Genomic DNA, 26686 nt, shown 5'->3' on the forward strand with positions numbered 1-26686 from the left:
GATTTTTCTGAGGAAAATCTGGGCACTGTTACTACAAGGGAGACAGAACTGGTGACAGTGGAGTGGCAGAGAGTGCTATTTCCTGTGCTCTGGGAAGCCGGGCTGCTGTACCAGGGTGAGGCAGGGGCTGAGTTGACTCCCCTTATCCATCCATCCCCGGGCCCTGACTTTAATTCTCAGCAGCCAGCTGGAGAGGCCACAGCCCCTCCCTGCCCCACCTCCACCTCTAAGTCCTGAATTCTTAGTTTCAAGGTCATACCGAGCTTCCAGGAAGGTGGGTAATTTAGTTTTTTGGCTGGGCAGCTGTAAGCCCAACTGAGAGGTGTTTTTTTTTTTTTTTTTAGGCCACAGGGCTTGCAGGATCTCTGTTCCCTGACCAGGGATTGAACTACAGCCACAGGAGTGAAAGCCCGGAATCCTAACCACTAAGCCACCAGGGAGAGAATGTAAATTGATACAGCCACTATGGAGAACAGTATGGAGGTTCCTTAAAAAACTACAAATAGAACTACCATACGACCAGCAGTCCCACTACTGGGCATATACCCTGAGAAAACCATAATTCAAAAAGAGTCATGTACCAAAATGTTCATTGCAGCTCTGTTTACAATAGCCAGGACATGGAAGCAACCTAAGTGTCCATCATCGGATGAATGGATAAAGAAGATGTGACACATATATACAATGGAATATTACTCAGCCATAAAAAGAAACGAAATTGAGTTATTTGTAGTGAGGTGGATGGACCTAGAGTCTGTCATACAGAGTGAAGTAAGTCAGAAAGAGAAAAACAAATACGTATGCTAACACATATATATGGAATCTAAGAAAAAAAAAAGGTCATGAAGAACCTAGGGGCAGGACAGGAATAAAGACACAGATGTAGAGAATGGACTTGAGGATATGGGGAAGAGGAAGGGTAAGCTGGGACAAAGTGAGAGAGTGGCATGGATATATATACACTACCAAACGTAAAACAGATAGCTAATGGGAAGCAGGTCGGTGCTTTGTGACCACCTAGAGGGGTGGGACAGGGAGGGTGGGAGGGAGACGCAAGAGGGAGGGGATATGGGGATATATGTATAAGTATAACTGATTCACTTTGTTGTAAAGCAGAAACTAACACACCATTGTAAAGCAATTATACTCCAATAAAGATGTTAAAAAAAAAAAAGGTGAGAATGACTGTAGAGAGGCAACTTGCCAACTCAGCCACACCCTAAAAGCTGAGCTCCATGCCCCCTCCTCTGTGCCACCCACCCACCCGTGGTCATCTCTCTTCTTCTCCAGGTGTCTTTTTTCTGCTCTTCTCTTGGCCAGTAGCTTAGAGTTAAGAATGGCCTCTTTGAGCTTCCTTTTTACTTTTTTATTTCAGTTCCCTGCAGCTAACTGATCATATCCTCTTTTTTTTGGCTGCGTGGCGTTTTCATTGTTGTGCTCTGGCTTCTCATTGCAGTGGCTTCTCTTGTTGCGGAGCATGGGCTCTAGGTGCGTGGGCTTCAGTAGTTGCGGCACACGGGCTCAGTAGTTGTGGCTCGCGGGCTCTATAGCGCAGGCTCAGTAGTTGTGGCGTACGGGCTTAATTGCTCCACAGCATGTAGGATCTTCCCAGACCAGGGCTCGAACCCGTGTCCCCTGCTTTGGCAGGCGGATTCCCAACCACTGCGCCACCAGGGAAGCCCCTGATCATATCCCTTTGAGTCTCTTAGTTCAAATCTTTTTCACACAAGGCCACAGAAGTCACATGGTTGCTGGTTAGCCAACAGAGCCACTGGCCTAAAGACAGGTGTCCATATTGGTCCAATTAACTGTGGCAAAGGGAGGGACTGGGGACTGCAAGCTACAGATGGCAACTTAGATGGGGCTTAGATGAGGTATGCAATCACTGACGGACCCAGACAACTATATTTTCCCACCGACCTATTCAGGTGAGTCAAGTAGTTGGCCACGGATATCCTCATATACTGTGTTATTTTCCTAGGACTGTTGTGACAATTTACCACAAACCGGGTGGCTTATGATAACAGAAATTTATTGTCTCACAGTTCTAGAGTTTAGAAGCCCCAAACCACAGCGTTGGCAGGGCTGTGCTTCCTCTGTAGCTTGTAGAGGAATCCTCACGTGTCTCTTAGCTTCTGCGGTCTGTCGGCAATCTGTGGCATTCCTCACTGCATCACTCCAGTTCTGCCCTGGTCATGACATCGCCTTCTGCCTGTCTTCACACGGCTGTCTTCTTATAAAGACACTGGTTCACCCTACTTAACTAGTAACATCTGCAACGACCCTATTTCTAAATAAGGTCATTGTTTGAGGTAATGGGGCTAAGACCTCAACATATCTTTTTTGGGGAAAACACAATTCAACCCATAACAAATACCTACATGGGCTGTATGGCCAGTTTCTCCACAAATCAGACACACACCTAACTATTTCGGCAGAATTACTCCCAAATGCACAATCCTTATGTGAAAGGCATATGACAGTGCAGTGGATACTACGATGAGGATATGTCCACTGTATCTTTATGTACTCACTGAACATTCTCAGTTATACTATTAATAGAGTAGTCTTGGTGTTACTAACCTCCCTCCAAAAAAAGAGAAAAGGTAAAAAACAAACAAAAAACCAAAAACACCCCCAGTATTCAAAGGTACTATTGAGGAATAATTTTTATTTCATTTATTTTACGATTCTTTAGTCACGCTTAAATAAGGTCTACTAATGGGGAAAACAAATCTGAAACGGTAGGCAAAATGCAAAAGCACTAAAAATGTGCCCAACTGCCTCTTAGGTTCTTCAAAGTGTCTTATGTAGAGCCTTAGAAAGGGCCAAGATGGCCTCTGTCTTCAAGGAAGAGCAGCCCTGGGTAAGAGCAGAGTCACGGGAGGGGCTGGGGGCAGCCACTGAGACAGAGGGCCGCATGAAAGGGTCTGAATGTGTAAACAATTTTTTCCATTTGAATGCTAATCTCTCCCTTAAAAAAAATACCAAAGAGACAGTATAATGGTTTTACAGAGAAGAAAGACTTATCTTGGAACTAAAGGAACTTACTAGGATAATGTAAGGTAGGGAAGGAAATTGTGTCAATAATGTGTATATCTTACTTCATAAGATCCTTAAAAGACTGTTATAAGATAGAAACTATTATCTCCATTTTTTTTTTTTTGGACTAGCAAATGAGACCAAGAGTTTGATCACCCATCTCCCTCCTTCCATTCCCACGGAAGCTTCCTCCCTCTCCCTTACGTCTTCCATTTTGCTGCGGTCAGAGTTCTGTCTGGCAGCTTCAGTCATATTCTCCTCTGCAAAAATCCTCAGTGGATCCCTATTGCCTAGAACAGTAGTTTTCATGGTTTTTCAAAGCAGAACCCTTTTAGTAAGGGGCATTCTGTATAGATTTTATCTATATCTATTTATGTGTATCAATGTAAACTTACACACTGAATAAAAGTGGTATTTTATGTAGGTCTTTTTATAAGTTCAGATTAATAATATTTACTTATTATCAAGTTAATGAGAACAAAGAAACTATTCTGATAAAAAGAGAACTTTGAAATTAGGCAGTGAGATATAGGTGAAAGTGAATATTACTGTTACTCAGCAGCAGTAGTCAGTTTCTGCATTTTATTATACTATAAAGAAAACCCCGATCCATGCAGATAATCATGTCTGTTCTCGACGTTACATCCAGAGTGATCTTTTAAAAATGCAAACCCGATTATCGTACTTCATCAACTCTAAAATGCCATCAACTATAAGCTGTATTGTTATTTTATGCATAGCTCAGAAAGAAAAAAATACTAATTAAATTTTGATTTTGGAGACATTAAGATGCAAAAAAAGCGTGTCTCACAATCATTGGGATAGGGTATGCCAGCCACTTCATCCTCTTCTTGATCTCTCTGTATCAGGACAAAGCTTGAAGCCGGAATGGCCCAACAGCCTGCTCTCTGCCCTCTCCCTGCACTGGCCTTCTTTCCATTCACCCAGTCTTCCAGATGGCAGATCAAGCTTCACTTCCTCTGGAGAACCTTTCCTGACCTCCCTGACCAGGCCATAGCCTCAAGCACTTGGGTGTCTCTCCTTGACAGTGACACTTACCACAGTTGACATCTTGTTTGGCTGACCTGTTAATTTGGCTTGTGGTTTTATCTGATTAGCGTCTAGCTCCACGAGGACAGAGAACATGAACTTCTGCTCCCTGTTGTATCCTTAGTGCTTGGCACAGTGCCCAGGAGCACCTGGCAGACAGAAGGCACCCAAATATTTGTTGAATGAATGAATTGAAATTTCATTTTTAAAAAAAATTCACATGGCTGATTTTAGAATATGTGCTCTTCGATTCAAAGGATCCAGAAAATCCAAAAATGTGAGAACAGTTAAGACTTGTTTTGGAGTCTAATGATTAACAGTTATCTACCAAATTCTTGTCTCCTTATCACAAATGCCAAATTCAGACAAAAAGCACTGAAAATTACTTAGTATATGTTAAGACTCTATCACAAGGTGGTTCATGTGTTTTTATGAACGCTCAGCATTTGAAGACTCTGTGCAAAGCTGGTGCATCTGAGCTGCTCCTGATTTTCAGGCTTATTCTGCTCTGAATATACCTGCCTTGTACAGGCACGAATCAAGAGGGTTGGTCAGAGCTCTGTCTTCCCAAACAATGAGACATTTGTAAGACATTCTACTGTAATTACAGCGATGACAGATGCTTTCCTCTGTGGCCTGCACCAAAACATGTTCATCTAGATTTTGGAAGTACAGGTTAAGGTGATAAAATTTGTTATATAAAACATTTGAGGGTGTAGGTATTTCTTTTGTATTACAAGTTTTAAATTAGTGAAAAATACTCCCAAAGAGGAGATCTGAATAAAATGCTTGTGGAACCTCAGAACTGCATTTATTTGCAAAACCAAAGGGTACTTTGAAAACCACTGACTGGCTGAATCAGGTCTTATTTCTAGATTTACCAGGCACTTCCTGATCTGCTCCCTGGCTGCTTCTCGGTGGTCCCAGTCAGCTTTATATCCTACAAGAGCTCATTACTATCACCCATCCCGGGAACAAGCTCTGTGCTCTCACAGCCTGGGCGCACAGAACTGTCCCCACCTCTTCTTTGTCTCGGTCTCAGCTCACGTCTAGTCCTCTGCCAACTATTCAGGATTTCCTCCAGTGCTCTCACCAGAAAGCTCCTATCTCCGCTGTACAGGTCACATTCTGTAATCTGTTTGTCTATCTCTTCATAGACTGCAAGCTTCTGGAGGGAAGGCACCCCACCTTGGTACTGTTGGCACGGTCCAGGAGCTGGTATAGAGCAGACACTTAGTGATGCCCTCTTTCTCACAGCCTTGACAACCTGAATGGTTTCAATTTTTGCCAGTGGAAAAATTTGTATCTTGTGGCTTTAAATTCTATTTCCTTGATCACTTGGTAAGGTTATAAGTAAGCATCTTTTCATATGTTTATTAGTTACGTGTATTTCTTCAGGTGACTGTCCATAGCCTTTGCCTGTTTTTCCATGACGCTATTTTTCTTACTAATTTGTAGGATTGATTATCTTTGGATACACAGTATATTAGCCCTTTGCCTGGTAAATATGTGGCCAACATTTTCTCACAGGTAATTTATTAATTTTAAGTATCATTCATGAAAAAATTTTATGTTAAATGTACTTGATCTGCTCTTCTTTTCCATTTTGGCTTTCAGACTCAGCATATGGTGTATACTCTACCTCCAAATTAAAATAATATCCTTTCTTATTTTTGTATGGTACTTTCATAGTATATGTTTGTGTGTATAGCACTTAGCTCTTAAATACATATAAAAATTTTAAACGTATAGTATGTGAGTACACATTTTTACATGCACAGTTGAGATAGGGATTTGGTTAATTTCTTCTGTTTTGTGACAAATTTGATAGCCAATTGGCACAATAATTATGGAATGGTTCTCCATTTCGCTACCGATCTGAAATGTCAAGTGGGCATTTTAAATGAGACTCAAAGAAGGGGATTGGATATGGATGTGGGGAGACTTACGGGAAGTCACCCAGGTGACTGGGGCCAAGAGTGTAGCAGTGGCATGGAAAAGTGATGGGTGTTATTTAGGAACAGTGAGCACAGTGGTCCTGGACCCAGGAAGCACACAATTTATAATGATCTGAAGAAAGATTTCGAAAAACCCAGCAAATTTAGTATATAGCTAAAAGATTTTTTTTAAATAAAATTCACTATCCATTCAAAATCAAAACTTTTAGCAAACTTGAAATAAAAGGAAACATAGTTAATCTGAGTTTAAAACACTTACAGCAAACATCATACTTTATGGTGAAATACTGAAAGCCTTCCTCCAAAGTCCAGGAACAAGACAGCAATGCCTGGTATTATTTCCCTTCAACATTTTAGTGGAAGTCTTAGCCAATGCAATAAGGCAAGGATAAAGAAAACATGAAGGTTAGAAAGGAAGAAATGTATGTCATTATTCACAGATGACATGAATGTGTCAAAAAATGGAAAAGAATTATAAATTCTTTGTAATGGCAAGGGAAACAAAAACAAAAATAAACAAACAGGATTACATCAAACTAAAACACATTTACACAGGAATCTATCAACAAAACTAAAAGGCTGCCTACTGAATGGGAGAAGGTATTTACAAACCATATCTGACAAGAGGTTAATATCCAAAATGTACAAAGGACTCATACAACACAACAACCATAAAAACAAATAACCTGATTAAAAGATGGGTAGAGGATGTGAATAGACATTTTCCCAAAGACATGCAGATGGTCAACAGACACATGAAAAGATGCTCAACATCACTGATGGTCAGGGAAATGAAAATCAAAACCACAATGGGGGGCTTCCCTGGTGGCGCAGTGGTTGAGAGTCCGCCTGCCAATGCAGGGGACACAGTTTCCTGCCCCGGTCTGGGAGGATCCCACATGACGCGGAGCGGCTGGGGCCGTGAGCCATGGCCGCTGAGTCTGCGTGTCCGGAGCCTGTGGTCTGCAACGGGAGAGGCCACAGCAGTGAGAGGCCCGCGTACCGCAAAACAAACAAACAAACAAACAAAACCCACAATGGGATATCACTTCACATTTGTCATAATGGCTATTATCAAAAAGACAACAAATAACAAGTGTTGGTGAGGATATGGAGAAAAGGGACCCCTCGTGCACTGTTGGTGGGAATGTAAATTGCTGAAGCCACTATGGAAAACAGATGGAGGTTCCTCAAAAAACTAAAAATAGAACTACCATATGATCCAGAAATTCCACTTCTAGGTATTTTTCCAAAGAAAACAATAACACTAATTTGAAAAGATATATGCACCCCTATGTTCATTGCAGCATTATTCACAATAGCCAAGATGTGGAAGCAACCACAGTGTCCATCATCAGATGAATGGATAAAGAAGATGTGGTCTATATGTATAATGGATTACTCAGCCATAAAAGAATGAAATTTGCCATTCATGACAACATGAATAGACCTAGAGAGTATTATGCTAAGTGAAAAAAGTCAGAGAAAGACAAATACCATATGATTTCACTTATATGTGGAACCTGAAAAAGAAATGAACAAGTATAACAAAATAGAGTCATAGATATAGAGAACAAGCAGTTAGTTGGCAGAGAGGAAGCGGGTGGGGGTATGAATGGAATAGGTGAGAGAAATTGAGAGGTACAAACTTCCAGTTACAAAATAAACGAGTCACAGGCATGAAATGTACAGAGTGGGTAATACAGTCAATAATAATGTACTATCTTTGTATGGTGAGAGACGGTAACTAGACTTATCATGGTGATCATTTTGCAAAGTATAGGAATATGGAATCACTATTTTGTGCACCAGGAACTAACACAGTATTGTAGGTCAATTATACTTCAACAACAAACTTATAGAAAAAGAGATTGGATTTGTGGTTACCAGAGGTGGGGACGGAGGGAAGGGGGAATTGGATGAGCACGGTCAAAAAGAACAAACCTCCAGTGATGAGATAAATACGTACTAGGGATATAATGTACAACATGACTAATCTATTAACACTGCTGTGTGTTATATATGAAAGTTGTTAAAAGAGTAAACCCTAAGAGTTCTAGTCACTAAGAAATCTTTTTTATTTTTCCTTTATTTTATATTGATGTGAGAAGATGGATAGTCACTAAACGTATTGTGGTAATCATTTTCTAATGTATGTCAGTCAAATCATTAGGTTGTACACCTTAAATTTATACAGTGTTGTATGTCAAATATATCTCAGTAAAGCTGGAAGAAAAAAATAAAAGAATTACAAATTATCAGAATTAGTAAGTGAATGAGAGGGCAGACAACAGAAGCAAGAAGAAATACAGTCCTGCAGTCTGTGGAAAAAAAAACACATTCACAGAAAGATAGACAAGATGAAAAGGCAGAGGGCTATGTACCAGATGAAGGAACAAGATAAAACCCCAGAAAAACAACTTAATGAAGTGGAGATAGGAAACTTTCCAGAAAAAGAATTCAGAATAATGATAGTGAAGATGATCCAGGACCTCGGAAAAAGAATGGAGGCAAAGATCGAAAAGATGCAAGAAATGTTTAACAAAGATCTAGAAGAATTAAAGAACAATCACCTAGAAGAATTAAAGAACAATTACCTAGAAGAATTAAAGAACAAACAAACAGAAATGAACAACACAATAACTGAAATGAAAAATACACTAGAAGGAATCAATAGCAGAATAACTGAGGCAGAAGAACAGATAAGTGACCTGGAAGATAGAATGGTGGAATTCACTGCCACGGAACATAATAAAGAAAAAAGAATGAAAAGAAATGAAGACAGCCTAAGAGACCTCTGGGACAACATTAAATGCAACAAAATTTGCATTATAGGGGTCCCAGAAGGAGAAGAGAGAGAGAAAGGACCCGAGAAAATATGTGAAGAGATTACAGTCGAAAACTTCCCTGACATGGGAAAGGAAATAGCCACCCAAGTCCAGGAAGTGCAGAGAGTCCCAGGCAGGATAAACGTAAGGAGAAACATGCCGAGACACATAGTAATCAAATGGACAAAAATTAAAGACAAAGAAAAATTCTTGAAAGAAACAGGGGAAAAATGACAAATAACATACAAGGGAACTCCCATATGGTTAACAGCTGATTTCTCAGCAGAAACTCTACAAGCCAGAAGGGAGTGGCATGATATACTTAAAGTGATGAAAGGGAAGAACCTACAACCAAGATTACTCTACCTGGCAAGGATCTCATTTAGATTCGATGGAGAAATCAAAAGGTTTACAGACAAGCAAAAGCTAAGAGAATTCAGCACCACCAAACCAGCTCTACAACAAATGCTAAAGGAACTTCTCTAAGTGGGAAACACAAGAGAAGAAAAGGACCTACAAAAACAAACCCTTAACAATTAAGAAAATGGTAATAGGAACATACATATCGATAATTACCTTAAACATGAATGGATTAAATGCTCCAACCAAAAGACACAGGCTCCCTGGATGGATACAAACACAAGACCCATATATATGCTGTCTACAAGAGACACACTTCAGGCCTAGGGACACATACAGACTGAAAGTGAGGGGATGGAAAAAGATATTCCATGCAAATGGAAATCAAAAGAAAGTTGGAGTAGCAATACTCATATGAGATAAAATGGACTTTAAAATAAAGAATGTTACAAGGGACAAGGAAGGACACTGCATAATGATCAAGGGATCAATCCAAGAAGAAGATATAACAATTATAAATATATATGCACCCAACATAGGAGCACCTCAGTACATAAGGCAACTGCTAACAGCTATAAAAGAGGGAACTGACAGTAACACAATAATAGTGGGGGACTTTAACACCTCACTTACACAAATGGACAGACCATTCAGACAGAAAATTAATAAGGAAACAAAAACTTTAAATGACACAATAGACCAGATAGATTTAATTGATATTTATAGGACATTCCGTCCAAAAAGAGCAGATGACACTTTCTTCTCAAGTGCACACAGAACATTCTCCAGGATAGATCACATCTTGGCTCACAAATCAAGCCTCAGTAAATTTAAGAAAATTGAAATCATATCAAGCATCTTTTCTGACCACAACACTATGAGATTAGAAATCAATTACAGGGAAAGAAACGTAAAAAACACAAACACATGGAGGCTAAACAATACGTTACTAAATAACCAAGAGATCACTGAAGAAATCAAAGAGGAAATCAAAAAATACCTAGAGACAAATGACAATGAAAAGACGATGATCCGAAACCTACTGGATGCAGCAAAAGCATTTCTAAGAGGGAAGTTTATAGCAATACAAGCCTACCTCAAGAAAGAAGAAAAAAAAAATCTCAAATAAACAATCTAACTTTACACCTAGAGGAAATAGAGAAAGAAGAACAAACAAAGCCCAAAGTTAGCAGAAGGAAAGAAATCATAAAGATCAGAGCAGAAATAAATAAAATAGAAACAAAGAAAACAATAGCAAAGATCACAATGAAACTAAAAGCTGGTTCTTTGAGAAGATAAACAAAATTGATAAACCATTAGCTAGACTCATCAAGAAAAACAGGGAGAGGACTCAATAAAATTAGAAATGAAAAAGGAGAAGTTACAACAGACACCGCAGAAATACAAAGCAATCTAAGAGACTATTATAAGCAACTCTATGCCAATAAAATGGACATCCTGGAAGAAATGGATAAATTCTTAGAAAGGTATAACCTTCCAAGACTGAACCAGGAAGAAATAGAAAATATGAACAGACCAATCACAAGTAATGAAATTGAAACTGTGACTAAAAATCTTCCAACAAACAAAAGTCCAGGACCAGATGGCTTCACAGGTGAATTCTATCAAACATTTAGGGAGGACCTAACACCCATCCTTCTCAAACTCTTCCAAAAATTGCAGAGGAAGGAACACTCCCAAACTCATTCTACAAGGCTACCATCACCCTGATACCTAAACCAGACAAAGATACTACAAAAAAAAGAAAACTACAGACCAATATCACTCATGAATATAGATGCAAAAATCCTCAATAAAATACTAGCAAACAGAATCCAACAACACATTAAAAGGATCATACACCATGATCAAGTGGGATTTATCCCAGGGATGCAAGGATTCTTCAATATATGCAAATCAATCAACGTGATACACCATATGAACAAACTGAAGAATAAAAACCATGTGATCATCTCAATAGATGCAGAAAAAGCTTTTGAAAAAATTCAATACCCATTTATGATAAAAACTCTCCAGAAAGTGGGCATAGAGGGAAACTACGTCAACATGATAAAGGTCATATACGACAAACCCACAGCAAACATCATTTTCAATCGTGAAAAAATGAAAGCATTTCCTTTAAGATCGGGAAGAAGACAAGGATGTCCACTCTCGCCACTATTATTCAACATAATTTTGGAAGCTCTAGCCATGGCAATCAGAGAAGAAAAGGAAATACAAATTGGAAAAGAAGATGTAAAACTGTCACTGTTTGCAGATGACATGATACTATATATAGAGAATCCTTAAGATGCCACCAGAAAACTACTAGAGCTAATCAATGAATTTGGTAAAGATGCAGGATACAAAATTAATGCACAGAAATCTCTGGCATTCCTATACACTAATGATGAAAAATCTGAAAGAGAAATTAAGGAAATTAAGGAAACTCCCATTTACTATTGCAACAAAAAGAATAAAATACCTAGGAATAAACTTACTAGGGAGACAAAAGACCTGTATGCAGAAAACTATAAGACACTGATGAAAGAAACTAAAGATGATACCAACAGATGGAGAGATAAACCATGTTCTTGGATTGGAAGAATCAATATTGTGAAAATGACTGTACTACCCAAAGCAATCTATAGATTCAATGCAATCCCTATCAAATTACCAATGGCAATTTTTATAGAACTAGAACAAAAAAATCTTAAAATTTGTATGGAGACACAAAAGACCCTGAATAGCCAAGTCTTGAGGGAAAAAAAATGGAGCTGGAGGAATCAGGCTCCCTGACTTCAGACTACACTACAAAGCTACAGTAATCAAGACAATATGGTACTGGCACAAAAAGAGAAATATAGATCAATGGAACAGGATAGAAAGCCCAGAGATAAACCCATGCACTTACGATCAACTAATCTATGACAAAGGAGGCAAGGATATACAATGGAGAAAAGACAGTGTTTTCAGTAAGTGGTGCTGGGAAAACTGGACAGCTACATGTAAAAGAATGAAATTAGAACACGGCCTAACACCATACACAAAAATAAACTCAAAATGGATTAGAGACCTAAATGTAAGAACAGACACTATAAAAGTCTTAGAGGAAAACATAGGAGGAACACTCTTTGACATAAAGCACAGCAAGATCTTTTTTGATCCACCTCCTAAAGTAATGGAAATAAAAACAAAAATAAACAAATGGAACCTAATGAAACTTAAAAGCTTTTGCAAAGCAAAGGAAACTACAAACAAGACAAAAAGACAACCCTCAGAATGTGAGAAAATATTTGCAAACAAATCAACAGACAAAGGATTAATCTCCAAAATATATAAACAGCTCATACAGTTCAATATTAAAAAAAAAAAACAACCCAATCCAAAAATGGGCAGAAGACCTAAATAGACATTTCTCCAAAGAAGACATACAGATGGCCAAGAAGCACATGAAAAGCTGCTCAACATCACTAATTATTAGAGAAATGCAAATCAAAACTACAATAAGGTATCACCTCACACCAGTCAGAATGGGCATCATCAGAAAATCTACGAACAACAAATGCTGGAGAGGGTGTGGAGAAAAGGGAACCCTCTTACACTGTTGGTGGGAATGTAAATTGATACAGCCACTATTGAGAACAGTATGGAGGTTCCTTAAAAAATGAAAAATAGAACTACCGTATGACCCAGCAATCCCACTACTGGGCATATACCCAGAGAAAACCATAATTCAAAAAGAAACATGCAACCCAATGTTCACTGCAGCACTATTTACAATAGCCAGGACATGGAAGCAACCTAAATGCCCATCAACAGATGAATGGATAGAGAAGATGTGGCACATATATACAATGGAATATTACTCAGCCATAAAAAGGAACAAAATTGGGTCATTTGTAGAGATGTGGATGGATGTAGAGACTGTCATACAGAGTGAAGTCAGTCAGAAAGAGAAAAACAAATATGGCATATTAACGCATATATGTGGAACCTAGAAAAATGATACAGATGAACTGGTTTGCAGGGCAGAAATAGAGACACAGATGTAGAGAACAAACGTATGGACACCAAGGGGGGAAAGTGGCCGGGGTGGTGGTGGTGGGATGAACTGGGAGATTGGGATTGACATATATACACTAATAATGTATAAAATAGATAACTAAGAAGAACCTGCTGTATAAAAAAATAAATAAAATTCAAAAAAGAAGAATCAGTAAATGACTTAGCAAGATCACTAGATGAAAGTCAATTTACTGGAAGCAAAAATCAATTGTGTTTTTCTTAGTAGCTACAATAGGAAAATACAATTGTAAAAGGAGTTTAAGTTACAATAGAACAAAAAAGTCAAACACCTAGAATTCTAACAAGATATATGTAAGATTTCTACACTATAAGAAATCTTTTTTTTTTTTTCTTTTTTTGCTGTACGCGGGCCTCTCACTGCTGTGGCCTCCCCCGCCGCGGAGCACAGGCTCCGGATGCGCAGGCTCAGGGGCCATGGCTCACGGGCCCAGCCGCTCCACGGCACGTGGGATCCTCCCGGACCGGGGCACGAACCCGTGCCCCCTGCCCCGGCAGGCAGACTCCCAACCACTGCACCACCAGGGAAGCCCTATAAGAAATCTTTAAGCAAAATTAAAGCATATCTAAGAAATTCTAAAAGGAAGGATATACTATATTTGTGGATTGAAAACTTGGCATTGTAAAGATGTCGATTCACCACAAATGGATCATTACAATCCCAATCAAGACATCAATAGGTATTTCTGTGGAAACATAAGCTGATGGTAATAATAAATGAAATAACACAAGTCGTGAGATGACTAACGAGTTAGAACAATGATTTTCACGGAAAAGTGAAGTTTGACTGATTTGGTATTGGAAGAAGACAAGGCAATATAAATACTTAAAGATTTCTTCAGTATTTGCTGCTTTGTGCCAGGCACACTGCTAGGTGTTTTCCAAAGGGCATCCACAGAACCTCAGATCCTGAGATGCTCAGAGGAAAAGGAGTTTGGTAGTCACATGCCCGTATGAAAAGCTCGGGCTGCTGTTTCCTCTCAGAGATTCCTGTTGCACAGCAGGATTTTAAAGCCTCTGAGAAATTTCGGAGAAGAAAAGCAAATAGAATTGCGTTGCATCCAGGACTTTCCAATCTTATTTGATCATGACCTCTCTTGGAGAAACAGTGGCCTGGAGTGCTTTTTATATTTTTTGGTTCTCACCATTATCTGTGAAGTAGCCAAGGGTTGAACTGTCCATTTTACAGATGAAGAAATGGAACCGCAGGCAGGTGAAACTTACACCAAGTCATATAGCTACTAGTACAGGATCTGCGACGTACCCTCAGTTTTTCAAAAAAAAAAATTCAGTGCTTTTTCTAGGGTCAAACACTACTTTCATGTGAAATAGCATTTCAGAGATGGAATAAACCTTAGTGATCTCTTAGACTAGTAACCTTATTATGCTGATGAGGCAACCGGGGCCCAGAAAAATTAAGTGTTTTGCCTCAGGTCAAGAGCTTACAGACTAGTAGGAGGAATAAAAGGATCCATGACTCAGTGACTCCCAATTAAGTGCTCTACTGCCCCATATAATTAGGAGGCAAATCTGTGTCAATGGAGGGTGAGACCAAATTAACTGCCCAGATTGAGTAGGCACTCAGAGATGCTGAATAAACGATTTACCTGGGAGATGATCCTGGAGCTCTATCAAGTCCTCATGTAATTTTTTTTTTTAATATAAATCTATTTATTTATTTATTTTTGGCCGCGTTGGGTCTTCATTGCTGCGCGCGGGCTTTCTCTAGTTGCAGCGAGCGAGGTCTACTCTTCGTTGCAGTGCGTGGGCTTCTCATTGCGGTGGCTTTTCTTGTTGCAGAGCACGGGCTCTAGGCACGCAGGCTTCAGCAGTTGTGGCATGTGGGCTCAGTAGTTGTGGCTCACGGGCTCTGGAGTGGAGGCTCAGTAGTGGCACACGGGCTTAGTTGCTCTGCGGCATGTGGGATCTTCCCAGACCAGGGCTCAAACCCGTGTCCCCTGCATCAGCAGGCAGACTCAACCACTGCGCCACCAGGGAAGTCCTCTTATGTAACTTTGAAATGAGGATTTAGGAGCCATTTGATCACTGGGTTACGATAAAGGACTGAATATTGTTATTTTTAAAACTTGAATCACCTCGTTGGTATTATTTTCTCCCTCTCCCCTGAAAAATGCCACAGGTCACCTTAAAAACTTAAAAGGAACTTAAATTTCTGAGTAAACATGATTTCACAACTTTAATGGGGTACATCCTGGAGTGTCACAAGCTGCGAATCATTTTTCCGGAGTCTCAGATACGAGGAACAGGAGAGGAATAGTGTGGGAGAAGGCACGAGCACCTGGCTGACCGTGCCATGCAGGGAAGGGTACGTTCACTGCAGGTGCTGCTGTCAGCAGGAGCCGGAAGAAAAAGCCAAATGCTCCCAGAGGAGGCCCTGCAGGGCTGGGCTGAAAGTTCTGAAGTGCAGCAAAGAAGGGAAAAGCTTACCTTTAGGGGCAGAGGAACATGAGAGCCTCTGAGAGACAGCTGAAGAACAAAAGGGTAAGTCTGGCCTTAAGCAATGGGGAAGAGGAAAGTAAGCAAATGCAAGCATCCCACTGACCTTTGTACTTTAAGAAGAGCAGCAGTAGTTCCTTCTGTGTAGAAACGTTTTGGTTGTGGCTGGTGGCCACCGGGCAGAACGGGCATCGTGGCTGTGAAGTGCCGTCAGTGGGAAAGTTCCATTAAGGACAAGGAAAGAGTAAGCAGAGGCAAACCTGTTTACTCTCCTTGCTTTATCTTCTCCACTCATATGACTCTTGGGGACCTTACGTGGGGGGGGGGGGGCAGGGCTAGGGCAGAGCATGATTTAGGGGTTCCTGGGACCCCTGGGAAAATACCACTGTAATAATACCAAATTGATCCCCTTCCAGCTCCCAAAATGTGCAATCTGGCGTCTATTAGACATGATTTCAATTTATTTGAGAATTTTTGTTCTTTAAGCTTTACTGGAGGGCAAATAAATCTATTCAGTAGACCATCTTTGCCTGACTTCATTCTCCACAACTCTCTCTCTTTCTCCTTTTTTTTTGGCTTCACGGCTTGCATGATCTTAGTTCCCCGACCAGGGATGGAACCCAGACCACAGCAGTGAAAGCCAGTCCTAACCATGGACCATCAGGGAATGCCCTCCACATCTCTCTTTTTTAGCTCATTAGTACAATCACACACCCAACAAGGCAAGCAAGGGAGGGCAGTTCCCTAGTTTCTCAAAAGTAATTACTACTTACATTGAAAACAAAAACGAAAGCAAAAATAAACGTAAGGCCAGGGAGTTTCTAGACACTAAAATCTCCTTAAAATTTTACAAGCAACCATTAACCCAACTTGCACCTCCTCTAAATTTGTGGAATTAGGCTCACCCCCGCAAAGAAAAACACAGCAGGATCTTTGATGACACCGTTATTGATGCTGCCCATCATTTAGTGTGGGAAGTGGCTCAAAGGTGGTGCCGGTGAAACAGGAGGAAGATGACACACAGAGCAGGGCAACTTCTCAAAGTAAGTTATCCATTTATGTTTTCATTTTAAACCTTTATTGCTTTTCTCTGATTATAAAAATATTACTGTAGAAAAATTCAGATCTTTCAGAAATATGTGATGCAGAAAGTGAAAGCAATCTATAACTCCATCCATAAGAGTGAATCACTCTAGCTTATCCAACATTTATTTAAAACAAAATAAAAAACTGTTGTTAATGTTCTTTTTTAAATGGGATCATACTATGTTTACTGAACTCAGCAACTTGCTTTCCTTGCTTAAGATTTTATTTGGTCTATTGAACAAATAAAAGATCCATCACATCTTTTTCAAAAGACTGAGTCATATTTTATGGAAAGATTTACAATTATTTTACTTTGGTGTACATTCTTGCTCACATGTGAAAGCATTTTTGGATATAAAATCCTAGATATGGATTTGCTGGGCCAAAGGGTGCATGGATTGACATTTCTATTAGACTGTACTAAATTTTAAATCTTTCAAATTGAAAGATTTAAATCTTTAAACTTAAATCTTTCAATCTTTTAATTTAAATCTTTAAATCTTTCTGTGGATTGAAGTGGCACCAGCACAATTCTTTGTTGTGAAGTCACTGAAATGACAGCTTCCTGTCACAGGCTGGCATGGGACCTCAGGTGTTCTCAGTTTGTCAGTGCTACAGCTCTAAAGCATGTGGAAGATATTTGCCACTTTTGGGGAGTGAGCTTTCGGATTTTTTTTTTTTTCAGATGACATTAGCTTCAGGTATCCTTTTGGAGTTTTGAGTAAGATTTAATAAGATAGATAAAATAAGACTAATCTATTTTGTAATTCTTCATCCTTCTTTCTTTCATCTGCTGGAGCGACTATAACATATTGGTGCTCTTGGGGCAACCACCTGTGTTATTAGGAGCAAAAGGCCATATCTGCCAACTCTCATCTACTTAGCATATAGTTACTGTTTCTAGCAGTTTCCCAATATTTGTCACATTAAACCTAAGTCACCAGTTCTGACCACCTTAAGCAACACTTCTATTTCAAGAGGACAAATAAGACAGAATTCCAAGAGTAAAATACTTGTAACAGTACCCTCCTGGACCTCATGGTCTAAAGTGATTTTTGCTTCCTCTGGACTCATAGATTTTAAAATGTTTGCGCTATTCATTAACTTGGCAATTGCTCAAGAACCTCCTTTGGACTTAAAACAAAAGTTAAACCATTAGAGTGTTTATATAAATCAAGTCACTAACTATATTCTTCTCACTAGACTATACGCTTCATGAGAGGAGGGACTTTGTATGGTTCACTGATGATTTCCTGAATCTAGAACAGTACCTGGCATATAAAAGATGCTCAATATTTGTTGAAGGAATGATAAATTCTTCAAAGGCAGGAATCTTCTTATATTTTGCATCCCCACAGTAAATGACAAGTTGCTGATTAAAATTAAGGAAAGGAGGGCTTCCCTGGTGGTGCAGTGGTTAAGAATCCGCCTGCCAATGCAGGAGACACGGGTTCAAGCCCTGGTCTGGGAGGATCCTGCATGCCGCAGAGCAACTAAGCCTGTGCACCACAACTACTGAGCCTGCCTTCTACAGCCCACAAGCCACAACTACTGAGCCCGTGTGCCGCAACTACTGAAGCCCACGTGTCCTGGAGCCCATGCTCCGCAACAAGAGAAGCCACTGCAATGAGAGGCCCATGCACCACAACGAAGAGTAGACCCCGCTCTCCACAACCAGAGAAAGCCCGTGTGCAGCAACAAAGACCCAATGCAGCCAAAAATAAATAAATTTATGTTAAAAAAATAAAATAAAATCAAGGAAAGGATCTTCATTCAGAAACACAACTTAAGACTTTCTTAGAAGCTAAGTGTGAAATATCCCTGGCCTAAGTAATATTCAAGATTCTTTCTAGCCCTAACTCACTATGAATCTACTAGTTTTCAAAGAATTAGAAACCAATATAATATATATTATATATATAGAACTAGAGTAAAGAATAATTGGGTAAATCTTTGATTTAGAAAGCAGGGCACTGATTTTTCTAAGCCTCTGGATCATCATTATAAAGATCAGATTTGAGAATTAAGCTATATTGACCTCAAGCTATATTCTCTAAGTCCCTTTTCTGAAAGAAAAAAAAAATCATGGCATCAAGTTATTAGCTGGAAATGTCTCTATAAGCATAAAAGTATGATTTTAATGTCACTGTATAAGCAAGAAGGCAAAGGAAATACTAATGTACAATGTTTATATATTTTGAACTATGGCAATAGTGGTATGATGCTAATGAGAGATATATCTGCCTTTAAATCATTGTCAAATGTGCAGTTATTTGGATTTAAAGCGAATAAAAATAAAAGCAATGAAAAAGAATAAAAAAGGGAATCACAGTGAAAGAAGCATCCATTTAATCTGGAGCATATTTTGGATAATATACAACATTTTCGGGAATAAAGGCAGAAAGAAAGAGAAAATATGTACAAGAATCAATTTTAGAAAGACACTCCAGCAAAAAGTCCATCTTATAAAACACATTGTAATTCTAGTCTTTTAGTACTTACTTATGTCAGATTGTCTCTCACTGGATGTTTGGTTTCCTGTGCTGAGACTTAGAAAACTTATCTTGTGGTTAGAAACTAGCATATTCTCAAGATGGTTGACTGAAAAGACTATTTTTTAGATTTACTATTTTTTTTTTACAACAAATTTTACTTTAAAAAGAGAGTGAATTAATCAGATTTGAGATTAACTCTCACTGGTAGAACTGTAGTGAATATACTCAGTCTGCTTAAAAGAAGAAAAAAGATCAGAACTTGCAAAGGATTTTACATATAAGCAATGGGACAGAAAAAAAACAGGGCCTGAAATAGATGAGAGTTTCTGACGTGTTAAAAAAAAAAAAAAAAACAGAAGAAAGAAAAAAAATTAAGAATACTTCTGGGGGAGGGGCAAGAAAAATGTCATGAAACAGTAGCTGAAGGAAGGCATGCGCCCAAGTTAGACTAGGGAGCAAAGTCTGAAGAACATCAACAACAGGACCATTCTTGGGGAAAACTAATAACAGGAGGACTGCTATGGTTAATTTTCTAAAACAGAAAGGTAAACAAGTAATTTAGCTTGCTGAGGGTTACAACATTACAGTATAATACACTTACAATACCAGAGTTGCAAGAATAAGAAACACTCAAAACAATTTTTAAAGACAAGCTATGGAAAAGGCTGTAAAGTAAAAATTAGAACATTCTAACTTACTTGAGGTAGATAAAATAGAAAATGAAGTCAGAATACATAAAATATTGTTTTCAATCACTCATGCTAGATGTGAAGAATTGTTAGGATCATACATCTTATATAGCAAATGGAAAACAGTCAACCCTAAAATAAATTTACAAGAAGAGTACATTTCTGTCTTTAAGAAATTAAAGAAATTCCAATTAAATATGTAAAAATTTTCTTTAAGTGTTCAATTAAAAATTTAAGTTCGATACGCTATCAATTGATATTACGCTTGTAATATTTATAAATCTTAGATCTAGAAATAAATATACATTATTTCTATTTTAAAAGATGCTTTTGAAGCTCTAAAAATCATTGTCTATTTTATTGAAGGGCTCATGGAACAAACTGATGAAATATTCAACACGTACACCAAAACAAATATATACCAAGTTCTAAATTTCATTTTTTAGGAATACCATTTTTGAAAGTGCAAGGTGCACGAATATCTCGGTGACAGGTGTAAGCTCAGCGAGGAATTAGAAACGAGTTCCGAGTGGAGGACCCATTTAACTCGATCATTTCATGGGCACAATAAATCATCCACAAAGCCCACCTTAAACAGCTAAAGTAGTCATAAAAATAGGCCGATAGTTACTTGAGCGATAACATAATCCTCGGTCTTATTGTTGTGAAGCAGATGTCATAATGGGTGGGGCTGACGCGCAGAGCAGCTGAAACATTTTTGTACCACCCCCCGCACACTTTCAGTGGGATAGAAGGGGCTCCGAAAAGGTAAGGAGTAAGCTCTCAACGATCAATCCCTACTAGAAATAAGGAAGTTTTGATGTGGCCTTGGTACACGTAAAGACCACAATAAGACGTGAAAAATCCCCCATAATTAAACCCTCCCCTGGAAAAGAGATCTTCCTTTTCTCTCCTCCCCTGCCGGCTCCTCCTTGGGACACTTGGCTGAGTCTTTCTTTCCCTCCTTCCCACGCTGAGGTGAGGCTGCACGCAAGCCAGGGACGCCTGTTTTTCTTTCCGCGCGGAGGGAACTCTGCGGGTAGGAACCCGGGGAGACAGAAGGGAGCGGGCGGCGTTGTGAGGAGGCCAAGAAGGCTCTCCGGGTACGAGCCGGGCTGGGGTTGGGAAGGGACACGCGGGCCGCCGGGCCCGCAGAGGAGGCCGAGGTGACGAGGGAAATCTCCCGGCTCGAAGCAGGGACCCGGCGCTTCCGGCTGGCCACAGCCGCTCTCGGCCTAGCGCGGCTCGCGTTCCGGGCTCCACCGGGGCGGGAAGAGAGTTACTAAAGAGGGTAACCGCGGTTCGCACTTGCCTGGGACCGGGTGACCAATAACTGGTAATAGTCTTTACTCGGTGCCGGGCCTTGTCCTACAATTTCGAACAGAGTCTCCGGCAGCCACGACGCCATCTTGGGACGCCACCACCGTCGCTAAGACAACCAGGAAGGGGCGGGGCCTGATTGGGGTCATGGGGCAAGAGCCCTGGTTTAAATCGAACCCTACTTTTGACTTGGCGGGGTGTTTCTAACTTGGGGTGATTGTTTCCTCTTCCAGGGGTTAGAGGGAACTCTGAGCCGTGAAATTTCCACCTTGAGGTCCCGGGTGACCCGAAGGGGAATTAGTTCCTGCTACCACCGAGGGGAGGGGGTGACCCCGGCGGAGGGATACCAAGCGAAGCACCACATTCCCCTTCCTGGTCCCTCGAAGGGATCGGGAGGAGATCGCAGGCCGCTGGGGAAGTCGAGCCGGGCGTTGGGGGAGGGAGGGGCGATGTGATGGGCTGCGAGTAGGCAGCGGGGCCTGTCCCGCGGCCGAGCCTGTCCGGCTGATTCGAAGGGAAAAGTAGTTCCCGGAGGGTGTTGGAACGGGCGGGGAGGGAGGCGGTGCGGACGGAGGCGCACGCCGGCCGCGGTGCTGCGGCTCAGCTGATAATTGAAGGGACCCGAGGAGCCGCCGCCGCCGCCGCCGCTGGGGGGGGTGGGGGGAGCGAGTGGAAGTTACTGCCGCGCCACCGAGTCCGGACCGGAGACTTTGGGGCCCAACTAGGTAATTGGGGCGCAGTTCCGAGCGGCGGGGCCAGGCCTGGGGGAGGGGGTTGTGCTGAGGGGTTGGGGGGGTAGTGGGGGGGGGAGCTGGAACAGAAAGTCCCAGGAAGCTCGGTTGTGTCATCGCCGCGATTCGGCCCCTGCTCGGCCTGTTCCCGGCGGCGGCGGCAGCGGCGGCTGGGCCGTGGAAGGACCGGGCTGGGGGTTTACGGGCTAGGCGCTCGAGGGAGACCGCGGCTGGAGGGACCGGGACCGGGCGGGAGCGGGGTGTTCGCTGGGTGCCCCCTCCGGCCCCCCGCCATGAGGAGGGCCCTACACGGAACCGGGGTAAGGCGTGCGGGTCTGGGGGAGCCCAGCGGGGGTCGGGGGGGCCGGAAGTGGGCTTTGGAGCTGGGAGGGCGTCTAGGAAGAGAGAAAGTGGGGGGCCGGAAGTGCAGGTGGGGGGTGTGAATACGGCAAGGGTTCCCCGGAAATGGGATGGGGGGCCCGGAAACCGGGAGAGGGGAGGCTCCTGGGCCGGGGACGGCCCGGAAATGGAAACTAGGGAGCCGCTCGTGTGACAACAGTTGTGGGAAGCGAGGGTCAGAGGAGGGAGAGGCCGGAGTGACTTTAGACCGCAGTAAGGGGTTTCCTGCCGAGGGGGACGGTTGAGGGCGGGCGAGGCCGGAGACGGGGTCTGCGCTGAGCAGTTGCTTCAGCCGTGGGAAGTTGAGGCTGAGGGAGGATGACGCCGAGAGAGGATGCAGGGGGGCGTGAAAGAGGCCGAGAAACTTGGCCGAGAGGAGCAGAGCATCCTTCCAAATAGATCAGCGTGGAAATTGGGGGGAGGGGGTCAGGACCTGTGGGAGGGAGGTGGACCAGTTGTCGCTCCAGTCGTATTAGCATTCAAAGCGAGTCAGGCGATTAATTTATTTATATGTGGATTACATAAAACCTATTATAACATTTGTCCATTTGGTTCACCCTCCCTCTCTCCTCCATCCTCCTGCATAGTGAGTGGGTTTCTAGTTCTGAAACAAGTTAGAGGGGAGTTCAGATAACGAAGGTGGTAAAATTCCCAATCCTGTTCTTTCTTCGTGTTGCTCCTTTTCTCAGAATAAGAGAAATCTTTCATTTGCTGGAGGAAAAAAACCAAAGATTTAAAAACACATGCACATCGTGGGGCGCGGGGGGGCTGGGGGTATCTTAGACATTTGAACAACTGCTGGGGGACGGAGGCAACTGGTTACCCCGTGTGGCGAGGAAGGAACGGAAGGGGCTGCTCCTAAACCCTTAAGACAGATTGGTTTGTTTTTGATAATGCCGTTTTACTTTGGAGGAGGTGTAGCTTAAGCTCCCTGCCTGGCGGTGGTTATGGTTCAGTTGCTTCGTTAGGTCACTGGGGGAGAGAGAGTGTCAGTGTGGGAACGTGGGGCTGTGTGGGGCGGGAGGACGTTTAATAGCGCCGTGGATCTGTTCTCAGTGGACGTCTCACTGCTATTCTGCTGCCTCCCTTCCTCGTCGGCCTTCCCCGATCTTGCCTGGACTGCCAGCTCACCCGATCCCCGGGCTTTCCTCTGGTTTGTAGGCCCTTCCGTGGTGTGTTGAACTTTCTGTTCCTCTCCAGTCTCTTTAGCTATTTTTGGCAGTTCATTTGTTAAAGACCCGGAAAGTTGAGGCTCAGAATCTCCTCTCCAAAAGCAAAACAAAACAAAAAAATACGGGGTAGAAAGTTGAAAGAGCTATTGAGTGGGGTAAAAAACCGACGTTCGGAACAAAGGTCCTAGTTGTTAGAGAAAAAGGCAAGAGGCCTATGTATGAGGCCTGTGTGTGTCGCATTTACCCGGGGCGGGGGGTGGGGTGGGGCGGGGAGCAGTTAGAGCTGAGGAGTGATATTATCAGAGGTTTAGAGACGATAAATGGCAGAGGGTTTTATTGAGGCTTATTTTCATATTTAGAGCATGCGAAGAGATCAGTGTTAAGTGTGAATTTTAGAGGAGACACAATTTCCAATTGTTTTAGAAACTCCCTGCTCCACATTCAGCCCCAGCTTTTATGTCATCTTTGTGAAATTGGGGAGCTTTTATTTCATTTATTTTAAGCTTAATAGAGCACATTAACATGGCTGGGGGTTGTGGACTTTGTCCACATCTGCCTTTCTGTGAATGTGCCAATATCCATAAGAATCGAAGAACTGTAATGAAGATTATCATTGTTTCCATTCGCTTCCCAGTTTTTTCAGGAGTTTGAGTGGTTTTTAAGTCTGTTCAGCTGACGTTTCCTATTTAATTTGTGTCCATGAACAGGCTTTTTGTTTTATTTTTCATTTACTTTCTAAAAGTTTTAGAGCGCTTTTGGCAGCTAGAGTTCCTGAAGGTGCTAAACAAATATTTTTAAGATGAATGGGATGCTAGGCCAGGGTAAAATCAGTGCTTTCACCTAGCAGAGTAAATTTGAAGGAATGTTTACTTTTCCATTCTAACTTTCAAGCTTACTGCATTTGTTATCTGGTTAAGGTTGTATGATCCTATTTTAAGGACATCATCCTAGCAAAGAAGACACATGCTGGCCTGGGAATTCATAACACTGCCAGTTAGTAGCTGTGTGACCTTGAGCTATTCTCTGACCCTATCTGGCCTCCATTTATTTTAATCTGTAAAATGGGGGTGGGTAGTCCCTATCTTGCCTACCAGCTGGTTGTGAGATCCAGTGGACATAAGGGCTGTGAAAAACTACAAACTGCTAAGTAAGTTAAAGACAATTGTCATTAGCTTTAGAAAATTACATTATCTATTTTGAGGTAATTACAAAAAGATAACTTTCCTCAGTGGTGGTGGTGGGCGGTGTCTACGTAAGGTAGGTTGGAGATACGAAGTTTATAGCACTTCATAATTTGAAGTTTCTGCTAGATTGGTAGTGGAACTTGGGCCCAATTTTTATGTTACAGTAATTTTTTTTTTTTGCATCAGTATGCTTGTTCCCCAAACATTGTTAATTCTGTTGAGAGAAACTTCAGACAGATTTCTTTGTGTTTTTATTATGGACAAAATTTATACCTATTCTGATTTGTGGCTCTTATGAAATTGACTTTCTAATATCAGAGACTACAATTAAGGAAAAACATTTCTGAATCTTGATCTGTTTTCTTTACGGAATCTGGGGAGTTTTTTGTTTTTAATTCTTTTAAGTGGATGGGTGGGGTTCTTTGTGAGCAAATGTGATACCAATTGCCACTTTATTTTTGCCTTTTTCCTGAGGTAATTTGATGGACTCAGATTGAAAAAGCAACCTGCTTGTTGCTTTTCGTCTTCATTCAGGTTCTTGCTACTGCCAGCCTGACATGCACTTTTCCCACATTTGAATCATTTTAGGTTCACTGCAACTCACAAGCACTTCCTCAAAAGTTTCTACCCCATGATCTTTTCCTTTTATTTCTTTGTTATCTATATGTGCTTCATTTTGTGATTATAGTGCTAGGTTTGTGGACATGCATTGCTTTTGTTCCCCTGACTGAATTATATGCTTCCTGAGGGCAAGGATTATCTAAATGTCATTGTGTTATGCCTGAAGGTATACTCATAAACCTGATTGAAAATAACACCCATTTTCCTCCCCACTCCAAACCAGTAATGTTACCCTGGCCTTGCTGGCTATGCAGCCAGTCTTCCTGCTTGGAAAGGTTCTTGGCCCCAACAGATTTCTCAGGATGCTGTTTGGTGTAGGGCTCACAGTCTCTGACATCTTTCTCACTACTGTGCCATCAGAGTGCCTGGGTAGGGTGGAAGAGTAAGAATTTGGTGGATATTATATAAGACATATAATTTGTAGGTTGTTATATAATTTTGGTGCTTGTAGTTCTTAACATGTAGTGTTAGCTTTACATTTGTGTATTTTCTTTTAGTGCCTGGGTATAGTTCAGACAGCTATGCTACAGATTTCTTAAAGACATAAACCTCTAGCAAATTGTTCTTTACAGTCTCGACCTGGTCTGCTAGGTTACTCTGTACACAGTGTGTGCTTGCTGTTATTTATGGTAAATAGATAAGCATACTGATGCCGAACCAGTCTTTTGACTTTTATTTAAGTAAAACTTAACTTGGCTGATGTCCTGGATTTTTAAAAATGCAGTTCTTTATCCCAGTTTATTGATAGTTTCAGGGTATAGGCAAAAGAAGTTGTTTCGTAGACTGATAAGTGTGCTCGATAGTTTTTCTCTGAGGACTTAGAGATTTTGGTTTTGATTCTTCAGTAGTTTCATTAAACTGGATTAGCCAGAAGAAAAATCTTGGCGATTTTTCAGACTTACCAGTTTTGTCTTGAGTGTGCAGGAGCTGTTAATAGTCAGTTTTGCAGTTATGCTTGATATAAAAAGTCATTCTAGGGGCCTAGAGTAAAAAAGCTGCCTGTTACTCTGTTTTTTCATTAATGAACAGCACTGTTCAAGTGAATATCTGATGTGAAGGTAAAAGACTTGGGTTCCAGTTCTGGCAATGCCTTTTCTATGTTTGTGACCTTGGGCAAGTAATGTAACCTTTGTGAGCTTCAGGTGCCTAACCTGAAATATGTGGTTATGGCCACTGACCCTAGAGTTAATTGTCATATAAATGCTCAA

At 41.3% G+C, this 26686-nt stretch overlaps 2 protein-coding genes across 21 annotated transcripts in view; one reads left to right on the top strand and one right to left on the bottom strand.

Moving 5' to 3' along the window:
* Nucleotides 1-21536, bottom strand: part of FBXO36 (F-box protein 36) — a 101038-nt gene extending 79502 nt beyond the window's left edge. Inside the window, exon 1 of one of the 4 annotated variants that reach the window (XR_002173992.3) lies at nt 15888-16530. Coding sequence is in view for 2 of the 4 variants with exons in the window: in XM_019923459.3 (XP_019779018.1) it covers nt 21364-21459 (96 nt within the window). In the remaining 2 variants the exon portion in view is untranslated. Of the gene's footprint in view, nt 1-15887; nt 16531-21363 lie in introns of those variants that run through there. The other 3 variants (XM_019923459.3, XM_073807175.1, XM_073807176.1) reach the window with 3 other exon arrangements.
* Nucleotides 21068-26686, top strand: part of TRIP12 (thyroid hormone receptor interactor 12) — a 150631-nt gene continuing 145012 nt past the window's right edge. For 11 of the 17 annotated variants that reach the window (XM_033859590.2, XM_073807173.1, XM_033859596.2 and 8 more), the window contains exon 1: nt 21940-22096. The gene's annotated coding sequence lies outside the window, so the exon portion shown is untranslated. Of the gene's footprint in view, nt 21091-21939; nt 22097-26686 lie in introns of those variants that run through there. The other 6 variants (XM_033859608.2, XM_033859609.2, XM_033859611.2 and 3 more) reach the window with 2 other exon arrangements.

The sequence above is a fragment of the Tursiops truncatus genome, chromosome 7 (genome assembly GCF_011762595.2).
Source record: "Tursiops truncatus isolate mTurTru1 chromosome 7, mTurTru1.mat.Y, whole genome shotgun sequence".
Taxonomy (NCBI): domain Eukaryota; kingdom Metazoa; phylum Chordata; class Mammalia; order Artiodactyla; family Delphinidae; genus Tursiops; species Tursiops truncatus.